At 40.6% G+C, this 23,123-nt stretch overlaps 1 protein-coding gene across 1 annotated transcript; it reads right to left on the bottom strand.

Annotated features, from left to right (window-relative positions):
- Positions 1-1,263: 1,263 nt before the first annotated feature.
- On the bottom strand, positions 1,264-19,392 carry tnfrsf19 (tumor necrosis factor receptor superfamily, member 19). The gene is made up of 10 exons (XM_038693607.1): positions 19,139-19,392; positions 18,367-18,458; positions 17,553-17,666; positions 11,785-11,963; positions 11,517-11,602; positions 5,250-5,414; positions 4,055-4,183; positions 3,763-3,865; positions 2,577-2,869; positions 1,264-1,976 (listed from the first exon to the last, which is right to left on the bottom strand). The coding sequence occupies exons 2-10, from the start codon at positions 18,430-18,432 to the stop codon at positions 1,972-1,974; spliced, it is 1,140 nt and encodes a 379-aa protein (XP_038549535.1). The 5' UTR covers positions 18,433-18,458; positions 19,139-19,392; the 3' UTR covers positions 1,264-1,971.
- Between the last annotated feature and the right edge of the window lie 3,731 nt (positions 19,393-23,123).

Below are 23,123 nucleotides of genomic sequence, written 5' to 3'. Positions count from 1 at the left end.
CATTTTCTGCTCACACACTAGCAGAACATTGTTTTTTCCTGATCAAATCAGTGTGAGGAAGAGTACTTAATCTGCTCTTCCTGTCATGTGGTCATTGTTTAGGCTTTGAATTAATACCGCTCCATCTTTTTTGTCTGTCAGGAGTTGTGCAGGGGAAGGAGGAGTGTTTCATGCGGTGGTAGAGAGGGAAATTCAGCACTTTTAGTTTTGAATTTTCAGTCAGACATTGGAAATTTGTGGTCAGCTGCCTCCTTTAATACTGTCCTTGCTTGCCTGGCTCAGATATGAGATCCGAGGCAGGTGGCAAGGAGCAGCCACACATTGATTATTGAAGGTGTGAACACGCCATCACAGAGGGACTGAGCACGCTGGGTGGCTCTAACCACACAGGGGCTGTGAGAAGTCCATGATTTCAGATGTTTTTTTTAACCTCTGATCTATTTCCAGTTGAACTTGAGGTAAATTATATCAGCTGAAATTCTGTGGCTGCACTTCAGTTGAATTTAGAAACAGTGTTGTTGTCATTAGACTTAAATAGACAATTTTACACACTAAAGTAAGTTTGTCATAAGGAGTACTACTCAGGCTGTGAAAAACAGTATTACACTCAGTTGCTAGTTCATTAGGTATACCTGGTTAAAACTAAGGAAAATGTAACTAATGTAAAGTTTCCCTTCATGAAGGTTAACATGTTCAGTTTTCTTTTAGAGAGGTGTTGATTCAACTTCATAGCAGTGTTGGAGGCTGCACTTTGTGGTGCCGTTGGACTGGCAGGTGTTTCTATTATTTTGTCTGTCCCATTGATACAAAGGAGGGTAAGCTAAATAAACACGTTGCCGTTTGAAAGACAGTGGTGTTTAGAAGGCTGGGAGGGTTTTACAAAATGACACCGTTGTATTGCAGTACTGTGACGATTATTTTTAGTTTGCTTATAAAATGTGGAGAAAAAAAAAAAGTGAAAACTTCCACAGTTTAGTTTCTACAAAATACTTGTTTTATCTGACCTACCAAACTCAGATTAGTCAATTATTAAAATAGTTGACAATTTATGTTCTGTTGATCTGATGAGTTGAATCTTTCAACTGCAGAGTAACATTATGGGAAGTGTAAGCTAAAACCAAACTAAAGACAAGAAAGTCCTTGTGTCAGCCTCTGCAGTATCAATTATGAAACATGAGTCCCTCAACTCTGTAGCAGGGCATTACTAAATCACTTGATTTAATGAATGCAATAAATAATTTGGAAAATAAATTCTTCAGTGTGTAAACTTGTTCAAGTTGTTTATTTACAAAAACAATACGTGGAAGTGACCGTTCACAACCATCAACTTTATAACTGGGGAAAGAAAAGCAGACATAGTCAAGTCTATGTTACAAAAATATTGACCCGATTCATATTTTACAGTATCTACAACACGTTTATCACTTCCTCGTCTTAAGTTGTTCCATATTAAGATTGTCTTCAATGTGCAACATTATCACTTTTGATACTTTTCTTCACTCCACAAATTGTTACCTTTTACACACAAAAGCTTCATAACACCAGCTGCTAGATCAGCAGTACAGTTTTTGTTCTCCTACATGTGAAGATGGAAGACATTCTCAAGGCAGAGCAGAGGCTCACTTGATCCACCCCGCGGTATCAAGTCAATGGCTCTGCGACGTTTCAACTTCATTCAATTTCACCTTCTGGGCCAGTGAGTTCACATTTTGTGTGTGTGTGTGTGTGTGTGTGTATGTGTGTCCCTTTGCCCGGGTGCTTTGCTTATCCTCAGTGCTTTTGTTTGCATGTATGTACATATTCTGTTGACAAGGGGCTCTGAGGTCAGCAGCAGGCATTTCAAAGAGGCAGTGTGACCACACCGGCTGCCTCTCGTGTGTGTTGGGCGTGAGTAATCTGATGCAGGATCTGGTCCGTGGCTGTTGAGTCCAGGGTGGTTCAAGGGTGGAACACGAGCCAAAGAAAGCCATGTCATCCTGGAGAGAGAGCAGGAAGAGGAACACAGGCACGCAGTGATTAGTAACGTATCTTACCCAGAGCCAGCCAGGGGCCGACTTAAAACAGGATAGTCTAGTCTACATCAAAGAGCTCGTGGTATCTCTTCTTTCTTTTACCAGCTGCTTTTCATGGACACACACACACGTCCTAGGCCACATAAAAGAAAATGACACGCAGCAGTTTGAGGGAAGTTGAAGATACAGTGCAATCTGAAACATTGACGCTCAAAAGGTTCTGTAGTATTTATTTCATATGTTCTGTGTTGTCTGGTGTGGGACAGCCCATATTTGTCTTCTCTGCAGTTAGCTCTCACATGCCTCCCCTTTTGACACTAAAGAATCGGAGGATCAGTTAGCACTTTGAGGTAACTCACTTCAATTGCCATGGCAGTGTCTTAACACACCTAGCAAAAACATTCATGAGGAAAACTGACTTATATCCAGGGATGTGATAAGCAAACCAGGGGGGACTCAGCAGTCTGCAGTTTTGTGTCTAGAGAATGGGAAATCATGCAAATGTAATAACTGAATGAAATGAAAAACCATGGTCTTTTGTCTGACAGCAATGTGTCACCTCACCTTCCTGACTTGAGTGCTGTTTGGGAAGAAGTGCATCTGTCACAGCGTCACTGTATCTCTGCCTGGTGCGCTCAGGTGAATTCTCCTTTGACCTGCACTGTTCCTCTTCATCATCCTCCTCCTCCTCCTCCTCTCCCACCTCCAGCCTCCCTGCAGGTTCAGTGTTGCACTGGGGTAGCCCCAAACACTCTGCAGGCTCTGAACTCCCTCTCATCCCACCATCCTCTTTGCAGATGGACTCCGGACATCCTCCCTGCTGCATTGGTGCGCCCTCCTCATCCTGGTTTGTATTTCTGGGGAGAGGATTTAAGAAAGCTGCCGTTATTATCACAAATTGATCTGTTCACAAGCAAACCCTGTGTTTTTTTTCCTTCATGTGAGCTGCCTCAGTTTGTTCTTAGCACTTCAAAGAGTCAACCACATAAAATTATGTCTGCAGCACCTTCAATAGCGACAGAAAAGAGAATGTTATCTGGGAAGACTGGAGTGAATATTTTTTGGCAATTAGGCCAGACTTATGATAGAGTGCACAATTCTGAGAACGGCTTGGTTCATCGCTACAGATTTTGAATGTCATTTACTTTATCTCCAAAAAGCTGTTTAGTGTTTACCTGCCTGGTTTAATATAGGAGTAACAAACACTAGCTGATGGGGAATGACACTGTGGGAAGTTCTTTGATCTTCATTTTAGTCAGTGAACACCAGTACGTTCCTTACTTTGTGTTTTACCACTTGAGCTACAGTGATTATCTTCTACGCTAAGCCATATTTAAGCTGCAATTTATTTACATTGCAAAGACATGCAATTGTGTACATAATTGTAATTTTATTTTGTCTGTTGGGTAGTTGGGCTTGAATATTAGCCAGCTGTAAAGGTTCAGGGCAGTCAGCAGAGCGTGCTGTAAACATTACAGGGTTTAATAGTCATTTCCCTCTGGGAAGAAAAATGTTTTCAGTCATGTCGCTAGATAGTTTAGATTGTGTGTTCATCAAACACATCATGTTATGTTCAGCAGTAATGTAGTACATGTAATATGGAGTTTATTAAGTGCAGGTGTTCAGCCTGAGTTAGTGACTATGTTATTTGACTGTCCTACCTACCACTCACTATTATTTAAAAAGGGGCGAAAACTAAGACTTTAAAATCAGGTGCCTGTTCATTCTTATGAGCACACAATTTCCTCACCCGTCACTGAGGCTTATCTGGGACTGGAAGGGGCTGTTGTCCTGGCTGCGGCCCAGACTGCAGCTCTCATCACAGCATAGAGATGGGATCAGGTGGACTGGACCTGAAAACCACACACAAAACTTTACACAAATGGAAACTCACCCACCTGCCACAGTCTAAAGACACAATGAAGCCACTCTTCAGTATACTACTGAAGTTGGAATACAATACTTTCCTTATAGTCATCAGCTGTTTGATGCCAAAATTCGACCATAGTATAAAATATCTTTTAGTCTGAAGTACAACCTACCACAGGTGTGTCCGGGTCCCAGGTGACATTGGCAGCAGGGTCTCTGGGGAAAGTCATGGAGCCAGCGTGGGTCCAGGCAGGACAGCTCTGCTCCACTATATGGACAATCCTGGGACCTCAGAGAGGCCGCTGAAGAAACAAGCTGGAGACGGTCAACTACTGAGACATTTAACAACTCATGGCCAGTACAGCAGAGACCTTGTTCCACTTCTATAATAAAGGTCATAGTTAAGTAATGTTTAATAATGTGTTCACTGCTTTATAGATCAATTACAAACCACTGAAAGAATAACTTTTGTGTTGCCAGGTTTTGAAAAATGTCTGGAATTTGTTTTGTCCTCACAGCTCTAGTTGTGGTGTTTATGTGTTGGGAAATGCCTCACAACCCTCGGGTCCATGAGGCCAATTAAAATTCCTTTGTGTCATTTAAAAAAAAAAAAAAAAAAAAAAAAAAAAAAAAACTGTTAGTGTTTTGTAGCAGCTTGAGTGAAGGGTGGGGTGCATGTCTGAGTGTAACCTGTGCATTCAACTTACATCATTACAGTGAGAAAGAACACGCAACTGTTAACGCCTTGGTAATTTCTACCACACACTTTGTTTCAAGTGAGCTTACCAGGGAAACATGATGTCATTCATTTTTCTGCCCCGGGATGTTTCACATACTCGATCACTTTTGGCCTCAAGAATTCTGCTCATTATACAAGTTGCCACAAATATGCAACATCGGGGTTTAATAAGGCTCAGCACTGGAGATAACAACTGACAGATGAACTGGCACTGGCATTATTTCATCGCTCTTTTGTTAACAAAAGAGCGATGAAATAATGCTCAGCCAGCCGTATATACTCCTCTTCATTTACCTCATTAAGGGCTATTAGTGCCACTCATTATTTGCCATACAGATATTTATAAAGCATCAGTTTTGTGCAAGAGCTGAAGTTCATTACTGTAGCCTCTAGTGCACTAGTCTCTTCCACACAACTGCCTGCTCAGTTCATCTCAAAGCACTTCATGTGGTTCAAGTATGCGCTTTACTTCCATTTTGGAAATCTTGATTGAGAACAGTACTGGAAATTCATTGGCTGTATATTGAAAAAAATACATAGCTAATGAACACATGGGGTGGGGGGTGGGGGCAAGTTAAATGCTCACTGTATGCTCACACCAGTCCTGATTCTGAAAAATTGTGACTCACCGCTGGGCTTCTTCTCCAGCAGCTGTCTCTTGCAGTAGATGACACACAGGACCAGAAGGGCCAGTAGCACAGTGGCCAGAGCGCTGCAGATGACCGCGGCCAGGGCCATGTCCCGCGGGCTGGTCACCACCGAGGGCAGCGGCACCAGGTTCACACGGCCACTGCCTGCAAAGAAGGGCGGAGGGAGATTAATGCAAAATACAGCTGAACAGCAGTTGACTGGTTCTTTGACCACATGACAGCGGACCTACACAGCTTTATTGACAACTTGTCTCATGAATAGCAGTTACGAAAAAGATGGGAAAACACATGAGGAGCAGTTACTGTGCATTCACGTGCTTCTCAGATGGTCCGATTTCCTAAGTTGTGAAGTCTTTCCTACTTGTGTGTTCATGTCTTTTCTAAGTTGGAATGTGAAAACATGGACACTGCTACAAAGATGCGTTGGTCAGCACTATCAGAGCATATAAACAACCTTTAGGGGTAAACCGGGGCAAAAGTAACACGGGACGAAAGTAACAAGGCGATTTTCTCAGAGCCCTGACTGCATTTGCAGTCCAAGCTGTGAGAGCACCTTCAGCATATTTAATAATGGAAACAAAATCTAGTTGTGTTACTTTTGACCCAACTGCTGGGTTCGAAAGTAATGTGCCGCTTATGTTTAAAGTGAAATTATACGGACGTCATTCTACATTTGTACAAAATACAACCTGATATTGATAGACCACACCTGTGAGTTAGTGACCACAGCAAAAATATCACTGTCTACATAATTTTTTTAAAATCAGGTTTTTCTGAAGAATGGTACTTTTGCACCTGCTCTCCCCTACACATCCAAGTCTTTTTACAATGACAGTAAACTAACCATTATAGCCTTAAACCATATGACAAATGACATGTTAGCAAAAAATGTATATGCAATGCGTGATTTTGCACCATTAATCAAAAGTTTCTAACCACCAACCATGTTTTCCGCCATGTTTCTACATGCATGACGTCACCAACTCAGCAACACATGTACCAAAATTTCCTTCGACTTTCTGAGTTGAGACTTCAGGGGGGTGTTCACGTGAATTTTCCCCAGTCGGGAAATAATTTTTCCCGATTATTCTGACACCACATGAATGCACAGTTTCTTCATATTGTCAGACACTCCTCATCCAATCACAAGCAGGTAACATGAGACAAATTATCTATTTTTGCCTTAAGCCAGTCATCTCTTTGCTGAAGTCTAATTAAATAAGCAGAGTTCAAAGAGAAAACGTCTGAAGGATTCTCTCCATGTGCCACTGTCTCATTCCCCACAAGATGATTTACAGACATTTCCTCCCCTGCCCCCAGGCTCCCTCACATGCTAGTCACACGGCCCTGAAAAATCAAGAGGCAAACATGCTGGTCATGCTTTTGAAAGAGGTCGGCTATGAGTGTGTAGATGGAGAGAGAAAAACAGATTGGACAGACGTGCACAGTGTTTTTACGCTTTTTTTGTGTCATTGTGTCTGCGGTGAGTTGGTGTGCACATGCACTAATTTCATGATACAGCTGTTAAACAGTTCTTCTGCCCCTTGATGTCACTGTTAGCCCTGCCTTCAGGACCCTTCACGCACTCTCATATAAACACTTTTCGCCTCAAGAATGCTGATTATACATGTTCCCACAAATACAGCACATCATGGTTTAATACAGCTTAGGCTTGATATCACAACTCAAGACAGGTGAAATCTTTGAAAAACTGGCTTCAGCTACATGCAATTATCCTTTCAAGCACTTAGAGCTAAGAAGGCACAGTACACGATAGTAATGCAAACAAGAGTTTCAAAACACAACTGGAACTTTCAATCACTCTCAAGGGGATAAACAGAAGACAACTAAGATAACTACACACTAGAACAAGCTGTAAACAACATTGAAATATTATCGCCTTATAAAGTTATGGCAAAAGTGTTGCCCGTTTACACATCCAGCAGACACAGAGCAACATTATTATTCATTTGACTATTCATTTCATTATTCATTTTTGGTCTCTACCAACTCCTGAGGGAAATATCTGACCTCTTTATCCGCTAAATGCTCTACAGCTGCAACCTAGAAACTTCTTTGATGAAAGCAGTGATTATGAACAAATGTGACTATGAGTGACAACCTTTAAAATTACACAAAAAAAGCGAAGGTATTTTCAAACATAATGAGGTGATAAAAGTAAAATGATATGTACTCATATTTACACAGTCAAAGAAAGATGAAAGGATTGGGCCTTTAACAGATTAACAGTCACAATAATCCGGTGACACATTTGCTGAGGGGGAATATACCCCCTCAAATGAATCCTTCACATTCAAGTCAAGGAGGCATTACTCAGATAAATCACTGGTGTCTACCTGATTGGTGACGTGTAATTTGAACTGAAAACAACTACGTTTACTTTTTTCTGACTACAGGTTGAGACTGAACCATGACATTAACAAATCATTTGGCTTTTTGCATCTACTTGGAGAAACCAGCAGTGTCTGCAGCGGCACATTACTGGTCCTCTGCAGCTGCTAATCACAGAAATTGTATACAAAGAAATGGTAGACTGACTTTGAAGACATCCTGTGCGATAACTTAAATATCAGGGAGCAGTGTTGAGCAGCCTGTGAGTTGAATGTCCCGAATGACAACCTCGGCTCTCTGGTTTGTAGCTTTAAGAGGGAGTTGGAGAAGAAACAGTTGTGTGCCTGAATTCTCAAATTGAGTGACATTTCTCTCCGAGGCTATGTACAAGTAGCTTAACATAATTGTCTGATCATTATCAGTAATCAAATATAATTTTCCTAATCAATGTATGCATGATAGGGTATGGGTTATTGCAGAGCAAACATTAAAAGTATGCAGGTATGACACCAGTTCACGACATGTGATGGGTTGGGTGGGGGGTGATTATCAGGAGATTCTTGATGAATATAATATAATGAATTACTTTTAGTTTGAGAAAATTTTTTAGTTAGCCCGCCTGTTTGCTTTTCAGTACATTAATCATAAAGGGAACTGGTTTCGACCTTCTCACATCCAAGAGCTCTTTGTAATGCAATGTAAACATTACTTTTGCTTTGGGCAGTTTTTTTATTCAGCCAGATAGGGGATAAGGGTATTTTAACATTCCTTCTAAAGGGGAGAAAAAAAAAACCACGAACTCAAAGCAGCATTCCAAAACTTAGTTTGACCCAGAGGGCACAATAAAAGAGCATTTTTACATATTACTTATTAAAAAGGATTGCCACATTCTAGTGCCAGGTCTTACAAAACTGTTACAGCAGCAACAAGACAAACCTACACTCGCTGCAACTGCTCTAAATAATTAGCACTTTATAAAAAGGCTGTGTGTGTTTTTATTTGCATTTAATCCTAGTGATCACACTGAACTAAAGTAGCAATGAAAATACACAAAACATTCAAATCACAGTAGAGAGATTCTCTCAATGGTGTGTTTCCCATAAAGTGTACTGTACTGTATTGGTTATCCACAGATGGAACGTCTGATCATCGTGTTTACATTTGGTCTTCACTTTCAAGGTCAAATTCTACTTATCCAAGGTGAGCATCATCTGCTCTGCAAAACAAAGGCAGCCTGTTATCAGAGCCCCAGCAGCTGCAGCAAACACAGATAAACACTGGTCCATTGAAGAGACCTCACCTGCTGACATTATCTCCACACAAACCAGACCAATAAACCACAGCCTTTCATCGACTGCCTGTTGACTTTATGGAAAGCCACATACTCCAAATAAAAGAAGCACTTCTTTATACTTCAGAATGATCTTTGTCTTCTGTCTGTACAAACTCTTAAGAGGTTCTTTAGGAGAACTAAAAGCAGAACTCTGAATAACAAAAAAAAAAAAAAAGATACATTTCTGTTCAGGATGTTCTTTGGTGTATACAGTTAAGAGCTATGAAAACACTTTTATATTTCATGTGAAGACATTTATAATGATTCAACTCTTTCTGTTTTATGAATGTATACCCAGGATTGATTGACTCCCTTCAGATGTGGTTCTTTATCTAAATGTTTATTTGATTTCAAATGTGATTTTTTATTATAATTTTAACTTTTAGTGCCTATGACAGTGTTAGTTCAAACAGACAACCTATTAAAATCACCATTTTGAATTATTTTAAATTGATACTGTACATGTCTGCTGGAATGATTTATAACAGCCAAAGCATTGTGTTTGTGGTAAAACATTTTACAATCGTCACTTCTTGTAATGTGGCAACACCAAACACCATTAATGCTGTGAGGTTGTGGTTTTACAATTGCATGATAACTTGGTTATGACAGCAGTGAGGACAAACTGATCTGCAACCAGCAGAGATCATCATTCCAGCTCAGATGAAATCTGAGTGGCTTTTGAATACTGAAAGGCTGGCAGGACAATCAGGACTTAGAAATGTCTCCAGTACCTTGCCAGCCTGGTATGTTTTGTGCCATCTGTGGTGAGAACTGACTGCATGAACCTTCGAAGTCAGAGAGCGAATACAGATGATGTTTTCTTCATGTTACAAGGAAGGACAGAAGTTTGTTGGATCATGTTTCCATTGTATCTGAAAACCATACAGTAGCCTTTAAACATAAGTTGCAACTAGTAATAGTTACTGCTCTGCAGAATTTACCATTTCTTGAAAATATTTCATATAAAAAAAAAAAAAAAGATAGCTAATGTTGTATGACTGCATGTTACCACCATCACCATTGTTTTTCTTTACACTAAAGAAAGAAGGATAAAATCCCCATCTGACCTTGGTAATTATGGTAAAACAGGGATAATCTACAGAGAGCTAAAGAGCAGGTAGGATTCTTTCTACTTGCCGTGACAGTGAAAAACACTAGCAGATGAAACACATTAAAGAGGCTGAAGGAATCCATAAAACAATCTCGTTTTTACTTGGTTCCAAAAAGCCACCGGGGGAAAGGGAGGAGAAGAAAGGAGGAGTGGTTTAAGATTTACAGTCCACCCCAGACGGCGACTGCCTCCCCTGCACAGCTGTGCCGCTGCCCCGGGCCAGTGTGGCCTATTAGAATGATCTGTCCTTTAGGTTTTCACCACCCTCCTCAAGATAACACTGGAGGGAGAGAGCAAGACTTTCAAACATTTGGAAATGCCCCACTGAGGGTCCCTGTAGGAGCTAACTACCAGCTATGTTCTCAGACACAATGGCCATTTTGTTTCACGGGCCTCCTTCGGTATCAAAATGGACAGGCTAAGGGAGGCCAGTTGTCCCAAGGCAGTAATGCTGTAATAATATATTATTACAAATCTAGACTGAAAGACACTGATTAAAAACCAAACAAGGGATGGTCTGATGAAATTCTTTACATTTGGAGCTTGTGAGCTGCTCTAATGCTCATGCTGCCAAGTCTCTTCCTAAACAGCTGCAGCCTCCTCTGCCATCAGGAAGTCACACTCAATTAGCAAAGGTATAAGTTCACTGGCCTGTTGGTTTTATGTGGAAACATGAAATCATAAGGTTGTACTTAACTACTTACAATGGCCGGAAGACCGACATTAATTGGATCGGTAGTCTAGTGGAATGTGAGTCCTGCTTTGTGGACATACTGTAACACACCTCCTGTCTCCTTTTTACATAATTCATGGGCTGCTAGAAGCAGTGCACTCCCTGTTGTGTTTACTCTGTAGCATTTACAAAAAAAAAGTCTGCACATGGTTTTTGTTTCAGCACCAGAGACATATTTTGTCTAGAAATATCAATGGGAGGTTTTGTTCAAGGAAGTTCACTCATGTAATCCAAATTGAGTGGTGAAAATGAGTGACATGTTCTGAGTTAATATAATCCAGTGTTGGCAAATTCAGTATTGCTGTATGTTAGTACTATCCATTTCAGCTTTTCAACTGCTCAGCTTGTAAATCCAAACATTTATTTGCACATATAGCATTGCTGCTCGGCTCAGTGAGACTTAGTGAATGAATTATGGCTCGCTCCACCCTTCAAAAGGCTGTGGTTCTGGTTACTCCAAGTACCTTGTGCTGGCATGTTGTGTGTGTACAAGGTTTATTGTGGCACTGCAGCCAGAGTTTTGGTTCTAGTGGCATTAGGCTAGGAGTTCAATAGTATGCTGTAGCTGGTGGTGTTTGCTTTTAGACTATTGTATCCCTGTTGTTTCATCTTAAAACACCACCTATTGTGGGCTGGGATGAATAGCCTGTATTCATGGGAACATTTAACTGTCAGAAGAGGTTATATTAAAAAAAAAAAAAAAAAGGTGCTTACAGTGAGGCTCATAAGGAGGCGGAGGGTCCCCACAGGGTATACACTCCATGTCTTGGAAACCACTTAATTTTGTCTTCCTGTAATATCTGTTGAAAACACAAAATTACATGTTTTAACCTTCCAAGCTTTCATGAAAATATGAGCAGCATGCACAAACTCAGTTCATAGCGTCGCATCTTAAAGACACATGTTGCTCATCTTTGTCAGACTATAACTGAAATTAAATTTCAGTAACACAACTGTTTGGTGGAGATGTCTATCCTCTCACCCCGGCAGACAGTCGCCACACACGGCGTTGCTGATGGTGGAACAGTTGCCCTTCTGGAATCGGTTGATGAGTCCGCAGTCCAGGCAGGGCTTGCACTTCTGCAGGCTCCGGTCCTCTTTAAAGCGACTGCTCCGGCAGGGCACGCACCGGGCATCCTCTCCATAACCAAAGCCACATTCCTAGGGGGATTAATGGGAGAAATACACCGGGTAAGAGGTGGGGTCGGTCGTTTGGGGAGATGTGCAGCTGGTGAAAAGAGAGCTTGAATGTGGACTACCGGGGGTCTGGAATTAAAGAATGATCTTGGCTCACAGGATCAGAGGAGAACAATGGCCTGCCTCTTTTGAGAGTCCATCTTACACTGGCAATAATCTCCCTGACTCTCTCAGTGTGAATGAGCGGCCTTCCGCTGCAAGACCCAGAAAGGCCAGACATTTGAATAATAAAGGCCCTAGGGGACTCCCACTGTTGTATTATTGCAAGTTTATTGCTGCGTTTTTGTGTGACTCCCTCTCCAAGCAGACTCTGTGAGAGTCCTGTTGATTGAGAGGCCAGCAAGAAAAGGAAACGCTTCAGGAAGGGGGCAAGGATTATGGAGAGGTGTATGGAGAAAATAAGATGAATACTCTTTTTGTGTTCAACAATTGAAAGTGCACTTAAAAAGCACAGCATCCTACTACTGTGTGAATGATCTAATGCTGAACCACCTTTTAAGGATTTGTTTACCTGAATCCAGTAAAATCTAAATTATGAAAGATATTTTTATGAAGACCATGGAATATAAGACTTTGTTTTCTAGGACTAAAAAAGACAAAAGATCAAATATGCATATTGTTTCTATCAATAATCTATAGTCAGATTAACTTCAGATTTAACGCTGTTTTTCGGGTCTTTACAGCAACTGGCAATATAGAAACACAGAAGTCTAGCATAGGTTAGAAGCAAAACTGATATGTGGTGAGAGGAACCCAGACTCAAGACTTATGCAACCACAAATGTAATTCGTTATGCGCCTTTCCTAATTGGTTCTCTGTCACGTCCCTAAAAAGGATGTTGAAAGACTGGTGATCTCAATGACAAACTGACATTTACATGACAGCTGATATTACTGTACTCTACAGTAAGTGAAAAGACCCTGCAGGGATGACATCATACATTGATCATTATCAGCTCCATAGCAGCTGCCCTCCTGTTGTCCAGTGTGGCCACACTGCAATCCAAAGCCAGGAGGATAGACAGGGGGTGGGGGGTGCTCATATATCATTAAAGTGAAGGCCAGCTTCAAACAGGGCTTCTCTCTTCGCCCGTGTCCTGTTTCACTGCCCGGGCATGCAGTCCTGCTGGAATGTGGGCACAAGAGTCTGATATGGGGGTTGGGTTTGGGAAAGCAGGCTGGCAAGAAATAAAAAGGGAGGTTAGAGGCACGGTGATTGCACCGCAGAGTCAGAACAGAAGATGAGAATTTCAGTCCTTCCAGTCAAACACATGTGAGCCTGACATTGAACCCTTGGGCCGGGCCTGGCCCAAGGTGGACCAGCTAGGGCTGGTCTATTGCAGCTGTTGTTATGAACTCTCCATATAAGGCCTTGCTCTCCAGCAGGGCAGGGCAGGGAACAGTGGGGGGAGAATGAGAAACAGAGAGGGGGTGGCTGATGAGTGATAAAGAGGGGAAAGGCAGAATAAAGAAGACTTGGCCGCCAAGAGCTTTCTTGTCTGAGGGAAATGAAGCTCAGACTGAGCCAGGAGAGGCTGAACAACCACAGCACTGAACCCTAAAACTGGTCCTTAAAGTGCTGGAGGCCCAGTCCCTGCAAGGTTCCTCACAGTAGTTCTGTAAACCAACTTCCTCATGAAGGAAGAGGCCCAGAGATGATTTGTCCCAGCTAAGCCAGCATTGGCACATGCTCTGCTTGTGGGGCACCACATGGCAGGATGGGGGCTGATGCCACGTAGACACAACCAGGTCAGAGCACTGAAACAAAAGGAAAATGAAGCCAACTTCTGCCCCTCTGATCCAGGCCGTGCAGATCATCAACGAGTGATCTCTTTCTTCTTTTATCCCTACTAACAAAGCTAAACAGAGCTGACACCCTGCAGTGACTGAGACTAGTTTAGCAGCTGAAAGAAATACTAGTCTGTGGTTATCTGTGATGTTGAATTACTCTGAAAGGTGAATACACAATGCATAAGCCTTTTCCAACACATAACTGCCACTAAACAAAAAAATACATTCAATCTGTTAAACCTGCCTGAAAAGACCATCTTGAGTGTGTAGAGGATAAATAGCAGCAAAAATAGCACAACACACAAAATGAGGCAGGTTAACTCTTATACATCTGCTAGCAGTTGAGGAACAATATTTTTCATGTTGCTCTGTAGGTACAACTTAGATTGTGTATAATATTCAAATGGGGATAAAACTATAAGGGATGCAGTCAAGAAGAAAAACAAGCCCCTCTGCTTCCATATTGTACTTTAAGATTTCACGTCAAAGCCACCCAAAAAAAACAGATGCTTAACATCCCATTTCCCTGTCCTATCTCCTGATCTAGTTTGGGTGAGACTGCCAAGCATAACAGCAGTGTGGAGGGGAGAGGAGCGGCAAGAGAGGGGAGAGCTGGCTGGGACCTGAAGCATGTTCAGACGCAGAGATATTTCTGAGATTAGGAGGGAATCACACAGGGGGCAGCCAGTCATCTGATCTGGTAATTAAACAATGCTGAAAACAATCCATGTCAGTTGAAGCAGTCTTCTGTTCGGGACAAAGTACCCTCTTACTTATTTTGTTTCTCTCACACACTTTTTTGAAGTCCCCCCTCACTGTTTGGCTTCTTTAGATACACGAAAAATGCAGCTAATGTCTGGCCACTATAATTTTGACCTCTTCTGCTTATTCACCCACATGTAACCCTGTTTCTCTCTTTTGCCAGTACCACCCAGAAGTCCTTTGCCCTAGGAGAGTGGCTGAAGGAAATGTTACACTATTGCTACATACTAAAAGATGTTGACACATCAAAGTTGGGTTCTTTCGATGCCTTCTTTTTTGCCACTGGCAGTTTTTTAGTGGAAAGCAATTCACCTCTTCTCCTTCATGCTTGACACAACACAAGAGACTAAGTAACTTACAATGAATGAAACAATAATGAAATATGTCTGAAAAAGAATAGCTGGTTTTAATGGACATTCCCTCTATGTGGGTGGTTCTTTTAGCTACAGTTAGTGTGAAGGGGCTAATTGATGTTTGTCAGCCCGTCTAAGAGCAGCTTCCAGAGGCAAACTTCCAGAGCAAACTGGGGCACATTCCTCTGGGATCTCTATGGCAGCTGCACAGAGCGACTCCAAAAGTCTGCTTCCCTCCCAACAGTCAGCCCTGCCTTTCAGAATATGGACAGATTGTCTTGGTTACACAGAGCTCAGATCAGGCGTTGTGGCTCTGGGAAACCTTCTGAGTACAGGTCTAGGTCTCACAGGTCTCCACTGTGAGCTGACATCCCGCTACCTTCAGAGAAAGAATGAGGCAGCCAATTATTAACCAGGACCCCAGGGTGGCTAGCAGCATTCATGCCTGTTGAGCTGGCAGAGGAACACGAGGACTACTGAAGCGTATTACCAACCACAGTGCATGTCTGTGTGCACTGAGATTAAAGGCAACTGGGCTTAAATGCATGTGTGCAACAGATGTCAATGGTGATAGAGTTCCCCCCCACCGGTTCTCAAAGATGTGATGTGTGTTATTTTCAGACTATTGTTTACTTAAGACTGATATTTTTATGATGCAAGCATGTACATTTCTACATAAATAAACTGAAAATAAGTCATGAGGGCAAAAGAAGTCTTCTTAGGCCCATCAGTATCTTTTGACTATATAAATAACACGTGTATTCTTAGTTGATTATTAGATACACCTCTCTCTCTCAAATTCAACTGCCCTGCAATAAAATCTACATTCATTAAGGTTATAATGTTCAGTTTTTTGTTCAAACTGATTATAAAGATTTTTATATTCAACTTCATGGATGTTCTAGGGGCTGTTGAACTGCACTGCATTTTATCGAGAGGTGTCTCAATAAGATTTAGCCAATCACCGTCAATATATTTGGGGCATAGTGTTTGTTTATTACAGTAAAATTAAAAGACATGTCAGTCACTTTGGGAGTAACAAGACGTTCCAATGTTTTAAATTTCGGTGATAGGGGGTGTTTTTTTAATGTGCCTTTAAACTTTATAACAACCATATAATACAAAAAAAAGAAAAAAGGTCTTAAAGCTTGGGTAAGCAAGAGAGGCAGAGTACACAGGTACACAAGCCACTCATGATTGAACGTGCTTTTAACTTTAGCTCTGCGACAGCCAATAATACCAGACCTCTCCCATTTTTTGTGACTGCGCATTTGATTTATTGATTGCTGTTGGGATATGAAGACTTTCAATTAACATAACAATAATGCTTCTGAAATAATTTGCCTATCCCAGCTTTAAGATTTAGATGTTCTGTAGTGTACCATTATTTGCTACTGAATGAAAAAAAAAGGAAAATGGCTTTTTAACATGTTTGTTTGCCAATAAATGATTTAGTGATTATACTTCACTCACCTTTACATTAATGCATACACTAAAGTGCTAAAGTAGGTGCATAGCTGCTGCCAGAGAGGAAAGCTTTTGCTGACACTACAGAGGTCTGTTTGTACAAAGCACACAAAAACCTGTGGCTAAGGTGGTGGAAAAAACTGTTCCCAGTCGAGAGAGCAGCAAGCTTAGGCATGGCTTGCTTCAAACTAGGGCTGGGCGATATGGCCTAAAAATAAAATCTCCGATTTTATTTACTTTAATTCAATTTACGATTTTTTCCGATTTCCCCCCCTACTTAAGGAAAGCAATAAGGTTTGTTGGTCAGTGCGGCTTTGTTCATCGCGGAGAGACTGGCATTTTTCATATTCGGCTGGATGTCTCTGTTTCAGGTGTTGGAATAGGTTTGTGGTGCTGCTGCCTTTCACTGCGATAGGCTTTAGGCAAATGTTGCAGCGTGGTGTCTGTTGTTCCACATCTGTCGCAGCAAACCCATACCAGTTCCAAACAACAGATGACTTTATTCCTTTCTTGGGAACAAACTTCCCGCTCTCACCGGTAGCCATTTTGTCGCTTGCTGTTGCTGTTTAGTGTATGATGTTGTCGCTATGGGAAACGAACACTACGGAAACCCCGGGGAGCCAAAAATGTGCTATTACACAAAAACTCGATTTACTTATTTTTTAAATCGCCCGCAACAAAAAATTCGAATTAATTCATTCAATCGATTTTTCGCCCAGGCCTACTTCAAACAGTGAAGACAATAAGTTGGACAGGGTGCAATGGGGAAAAACAATGGAAGCCATTCAGCTGCAGAAGGTCAAAAGTATGGGTGTGACTGATTAAAGAAGGGTCGGTGTTCTACAAAAGCTAATAACGGCTTGGCTGTTCTCTGCATGAAAGAGAGGAAGTAATAAATAATGTTGGTTCCCTGGATAAGATACATGTTTCTAAACAGTGATGTCCATTTTTTTCCATGAACTCAGTTTTACATTATTTGTGGAGATTTTTTTACCACAGGAATAATGCATCCATTAATTCCTAAATAAACAAGTGACAATATTTTTCCTTTTAGCAGCTCTACGGAAAATGCTCCACAGTACTTCATACAGATCTTCTCTATTAAAAAACTAGAGTTAATTTGGGTATGGTGATTAAAAAAACAAACAAAAAAAATAGAACAAAACAATTTTGGCTCCAACCTTTGATAGCTCCTGTCCCGCATCACACTGCTTGCAGGGTTTACAGTTCCCAAACCGGTCCTTGTACTCCTGCTCTCTGCATTCTCTGGTCTCTTCCTCAGCACTCACAGGAATCTGAGAGGGACAGTCAGTTGGTGAAAGTTAGATTCCTGCATTTCATCACCACTTTCTGTAACAAAGAAAGCAGACTGAATCCAGAGCTATGCATCATAATCTCTCTCAACAGTTTAAGGGGATCAACCCCCGCCTTGAAATCTTCTTGAAAAACAAGTCTGACACTGTTGGGACGAGATAAGAAGAAACTTTAATGAGCCCTAAGGGAAAATTGCATAGTTCTAGCAGCTGAATCTGAAGAAAGTCAAAAGCAACAATAGAGGGATCGCTATAACCAGAGACTAGAACGTAGATGGCAAATATAATCAGGACAGTGCAGTGAATAAAGGTAAAATGATCCTCGGCATTGTCAGAGTGTTACCAGCAAACATTTTACAGATCCAACGTGTGTGCAACTTTGCCTTTTAACACTGACATACAGTGCAGTTTGTAGCCTATGCACTTTTGCCCAGCAAAAGCCATTAAGTGGACCATAAGTTTCCTTCACTCTCAAATAAAACAAAAGCACAATACAATTGAATTAAATGGAGCAGAAAATGTACTCTGTCACTGTGTGTGCAGTGTATCTTTCCTTGTAAATGTTCAACAGAGCTGTACACACTATAATAATGGATTGTGTTAAAAGCCTATGGGAAAAATCAAAAACGCTAAATTTTCTTGCTTGCTTGTGTTCAAAATGTAAAATATCATGAAGCCTTACCAGAGCTGAATATATGACATGCACTGTTAGTAGAAGTGAGAAGGTGTGTTGAAGCATCCAGACCATTTTGATGAGCCACTTGTACCCTGCAGCTGGCAAAAAAGAAGAAAAAGATAAACCAATAGTTAACAAAGTTCAACTGTTGTTATGTTGATTCCTCTCGACAATACACACAATTCATAAAGACATTTGGTTTCTGAGGTAAAACAATACAATTTTTTAAATTATCACCAATACAGACGAGTTCAGGTTTGTTTCAACACAACGTTTTTTTTCCTATAATAAAAGCAGGTATAGACTGTGAAGCGCTAATTTAAAAAATAACCACAAGCACGCGCTAATTGTAACAGAGTTAATTGATGCTGTTTGATTTAAGTCCCATCAGCAGCTGCGACAGTCAAGCCCTCAGCTTGAAGCTCGACCGCTTCCCTAGCTTTACATGAGGAAGACATTACAGTTGTAACAGGACATAAAAAAAAATAAAAAGAGTATATTCACCATGTAACAAACACCCCTAACTAAAACCTACGAAAATATCCTTACAATACGTTTAAAGGGACTGTAGCATACTAACTCCTGAATTTAAAGCGACATTTTTGCCCGTTTGTGTTATGGTGTTGCTAAGAATAGCCTACTATATCTTACTAAATGAGTATTTAAAGGCACTAGACCTTTGTCGCTATCGCATGTCTTGTAGCCTAGGCTATTCTGAAAATATCGTTTGCGAATTAACTGTGAATGTCCAAAACTACTAAAAAAAAACTTCTCTTACCTGGTAAAAATGAGCCTGTTGATCAAAGTATTGGCTATTAAAAGTCGAAAGCAGACCGGTGAGAGGTGTGCTGGTGTGTTTCTCGCACCGGTCTGCTCACCATGTCTCACCGTCTCACCCGAGCCCAGCACAGGGCAGCAGCCGCAGCGCTAGGACAAACTCAGCGCACAGATCAAAGCCTGGGGGGAGAGAGAGAGAGGGAGGGCTTTTTGGATCTGAAGCGCTTGTATCTGATCTGTGATCAGCCTGCCGACATCAAAGACCCGGTCCCACGGAGAGCCAATCACACAGCGCTGAATGCAGCTCAGTCCTGAAAAGTATTCCTAGTGTGATCAATAACAGCCTTTCTATTATTCAGCTGGGTTATGGCTTAGAATGAGTGTAGCAGTTTAACAAATGTCGAAACAGAAGAGGACAAGAGTTACTCCGCTTTGAAAGCCTCTCTCTCCCCAGTGTGTGTGTGTGTGTGTGTGTGTGTGTGTGCGCGCGCGCGCGTGTATGTGCGTGTGCGTTTGTGTGGTTTAGGCTATTTGATGGATTTTCTGTTTCGTGGAGGTCTGTGTTGTCTTACCAGTTTAATTTCACATTTACCTTCATGAATAGAAGTCCACTCAATAACGGACTTTACAGACCACTGTAAGAGTTACAATTCATATTTTTTTTTTTATTAACGTGACTCCTTATGACATGTAATGCTGGTTTGAAGTCTATTCTGCCTGTCTATTTGGAGGTTGTCCACATTAAACTCTTTGGGGAAGCTTTCATCTCTATGAGCTGCAGATGTCACGATGTCAGTGTGCTTGCTCCAGGACTGGCTGAACCTCGTTTGACTTGTTAACCTATCTGCTGGGGAAGAGCAAGGTTCAATGTCAAGCTACTGCGTGGTGGGTTACGCTAGGGAATACTGTACTTCATTCATGTTTGCAGAGCATTCAGTGTATGTGGGGGTTACTCCCACTGAGTAAAATAAATCACTTTTAAGAAAGTTGAACAATGAAGAATCCAGTAAAAAATGACTTCTAGATTCCTTTAAATCTAAATGCAGCCTATATATTAAAAAAGCATATTATATTAATTGAGTATTTCTACAAGCATTTTATTTTCTGACAAATCCTAATAATGAATACATTTTCCCAAAAAGGTTATTGATATTAATTAATTTGTAAAGATTGTGTCAGTTAGATCTGTAGCTTCAGCTGATTTGACAAAGGCCATGTTGACACAAAATGTACACGATCATATCTACCTTTGGCAAAAAATGTGTGCTTTGTGCATGAACCAAGGCAAAGACACTGAGGACAAAAGTTCAGCACTGCAGCAAAGGTGGCCAATTACTGTACATGTCTGGACATGTATATCAATTCCAGGAAATCAGTGTCTACTTTGCAGATGTAATTAGCTGTTCAGTTACTTGTCTATTGTGGATTATTAATATTCCAATTGTATCATATAGCCTATCTAATGCAGGTGCAACAAAATTGTTGTTATTATTGCTTAATATGTTGGAGTATGTGTATGAGTTTAAAGTCTGTCATAATGAGTCATTTATGAGTTTTGTTCTTTTTGAATGAAATCACTGAATAATACTTTCACAATGTAGCAGTCGTAATAAAAATACTATAATTTCTATTGTTAAAGTCTATACTGTATGTAATCATTTCCACTATGCTGACCTGCATGTCACTGTGACATGAGTCATCTAGCTGTGAGAGCATCGTACTGCAGTTAAAGCTTCTGGTTCATCCAGCAGGAGGCTCAAGCTTTACTGTTGTCTCCATCTGCTGGGATGTTGGAGTCATGCTGTATTAGTTGATCTTTGTTGCTGCTGGGATGTTGGTGCCCTGTTTACTGCACTCTTGCTATAATTCAATTCAATTCAAATTAGCTTTATTGGCATGAATGTATAACAACAATATTGCCAAAGCATCATACAAACTAAATAAGAACAATCAACCCCATACATTTAAGCATATTAAGCTATAAAGTGTCTACTGAGATGTTCTGTCATTAAGAAGTATATGGACATTAATTTGACTTATTTCCAATCATAAGCATCAGATTAGGCTGAAACCTTACTAAACAGCTGTGGCTGGGAATGGCCATGGAAGACAAAACATGCAAAGCAACAAAATTACTATTATTTAATGTATAGCGAAGCTTTTTACAGAAAATATTCTGATGTAACCCCCAATGTAATCATGAATATTTTCATAGGTAGCCTAACTGTAATTTAATTACAAATTTTATCCCAATAACTGTAACTGATTCGAGTTATGTTTATTTTGTTTATATATTAGCCTACACAACTCTGTTACATGTAACTAGTTTCTCTCCAACACCTGCAACCTATTCTTTTCTCTACTCTATTCTTTTCTATCCACAGACTGCACAGCTTATTTTACTCAGTGGGATTCTAATCTATTTGAAAGAATTGTATCAGATACATTTTCCCATGGCAAGTGGAGTCCTGTTCTAGTTTATTCTAGCTTATTCATAGACTGCACAGTCAATTATTTTTTCCATTCTATTTGTAGACTGCTGTATATGATTCGATTCGGTTCTAGACTATTCATAGACTGCTTTCTATTCTATTTTAGTCTGTTCATAGACTGCGGACTATGATTCTATTCTGTGCTAGTGTAGGTTGCAATGTATAATTGTACTCTGTTCACAGACTGCAGCCTATGATTCGACTCAATGATTTTATTGTATTTTATTCTATTCATAGACTATATATAGTATTTAATAGCTCTATTATATTATATTATATTTATCTGTACAGTCTATGACTATTCTATTCTACTCTATTCATGGAGTGTGGTTCTATTCTATTCATAGACTGCACTGTCTGTATTTCTATTATTTTCCCTTGCCATAGGTTCATAGGTTGCACAGTCCATGATTCTATTTTATTAGATTCAATTCTATTAAACACTAGTACAGTCCATGGTTGTATTCTATTCAAAGATAATAATATAATAGTATCATGTTTTGCAAACTTCATTCTTACTGGTCCACTGGTAGACTCTTATTCTATTCTATTTTGTTCGGTTCTATTCGCCCATCCCATATTCGCTGGTGTAGCCTATCAGAGCAGCTGTCGCTTTAAGAGACCTGTGAGTTAAAACCTGCAGTATGAAACTGCATAGAGGTGCTCACGACTGTTGACTGATGTTTCATTTTAAGTCGTAATCCATTCAATGTACCATTTCTGAAGTGTTCAAGTGTATGCAGTCGTTCAAAGGAACTTATGCCCTCCGCTGCAGTGCAGAGGACAGGGCAGAGATGCTGCACTGATGCTGCTGCCAGCATGTTGGTTTTCTAATGTGAGTATCCCTCTCTCTCTCTTCAATGCGGCATTAAGATGTAAGCTAGCCTACTGGGGCGACAGGGCAGTAGGAAATTTATTTTAGCTATAAGGATATGTTAAGATCATAAAACAATGCATACTTTTCTTTAATAGATATAAATAAGTCTTAAGGGGAAATCTGTAATATAGCTTTGGGCGGCTGAAATCGCAGTAGGCTAGTCTGGTAAGTTTGACGTATTTCCCTACATGACATAAAAACCTTATTGGGTCTTAGTGAACTGTGTTCGGAACAGTATAGGACCGAGTTTTGTTTTTCATATACAAAGGACGATGTTCAATAGATCCAGTGTATTTGGGAAACCCAACACGATGCCTTTGAGAGCAGTTTATATTTTAAGGTGATGGGAGTCCTTGACTTTGAGGGGATGATGTCACATTTCTACGTAATCCTGCTAGTTTGGTCAAGAAAATACTGCACCACACTGCCGATGTTTTCAAAACATTATAGTGATTTTGCTTGGTCTATGCATTAGATAGTAATGTCAGGACAGCCTCAGGATAGTCAGCATCCACAGCAACCCAAATGGAAATAAATGGAGGGTGGACTTGATATATTGCCTAATGTAAAAGGTTTTATTTTGACCCCAGTGGGCCTTAAATGTGGCTCATGAGCTT

Source organism: Micropterus salmoides, unplaced genomic scaffold (genome assembly GCF_014851395.1).
Source record: "Micropterus salmoides isolate LMB-PRFRI ecotype aquatic unplaced genomic scaffold, ASM1485139v1 Ms_hic_scaffold_3, whole genome shotgun sequence".
NCBI classification, from domain to species: Eukaryota; Metazoa; Chordata; class Actinopteri; order Centrarchiformes; family Centrarchidae; genus Micropterus; species Micropterus salmoides.
Note: the sequence above shows the minus strand (reverse complement) of the source record. Positions and strands in the feature narration are given on the sequence as shown.

Excerpts from the sequence above, each read along its gene's own strand:
- tnfrsf19 (XM_038693607.1), bottom strand. The coding sequence starts at position 18,432 with ATGGTCTGGATGCTTCAACACACCTTCTCACTTCTACTAACAGTGCAT. Across the intron at positions 17,667-18,366 it reads ATGTCATATATTCAGCTCTG|ATTCCTGTGAGTGCTGAGGA; the intron begins GTAAGGCTTCAT and ends TGTCCCTCTCAG. Across the intron at positions 3,866-4,054 it reads GGGACCCGGACACACCTGTG|GTCCAGTCCACCTGATCCCA; the intron begins GTAGGTTGTACT and ends TGTGGTTTTCAG.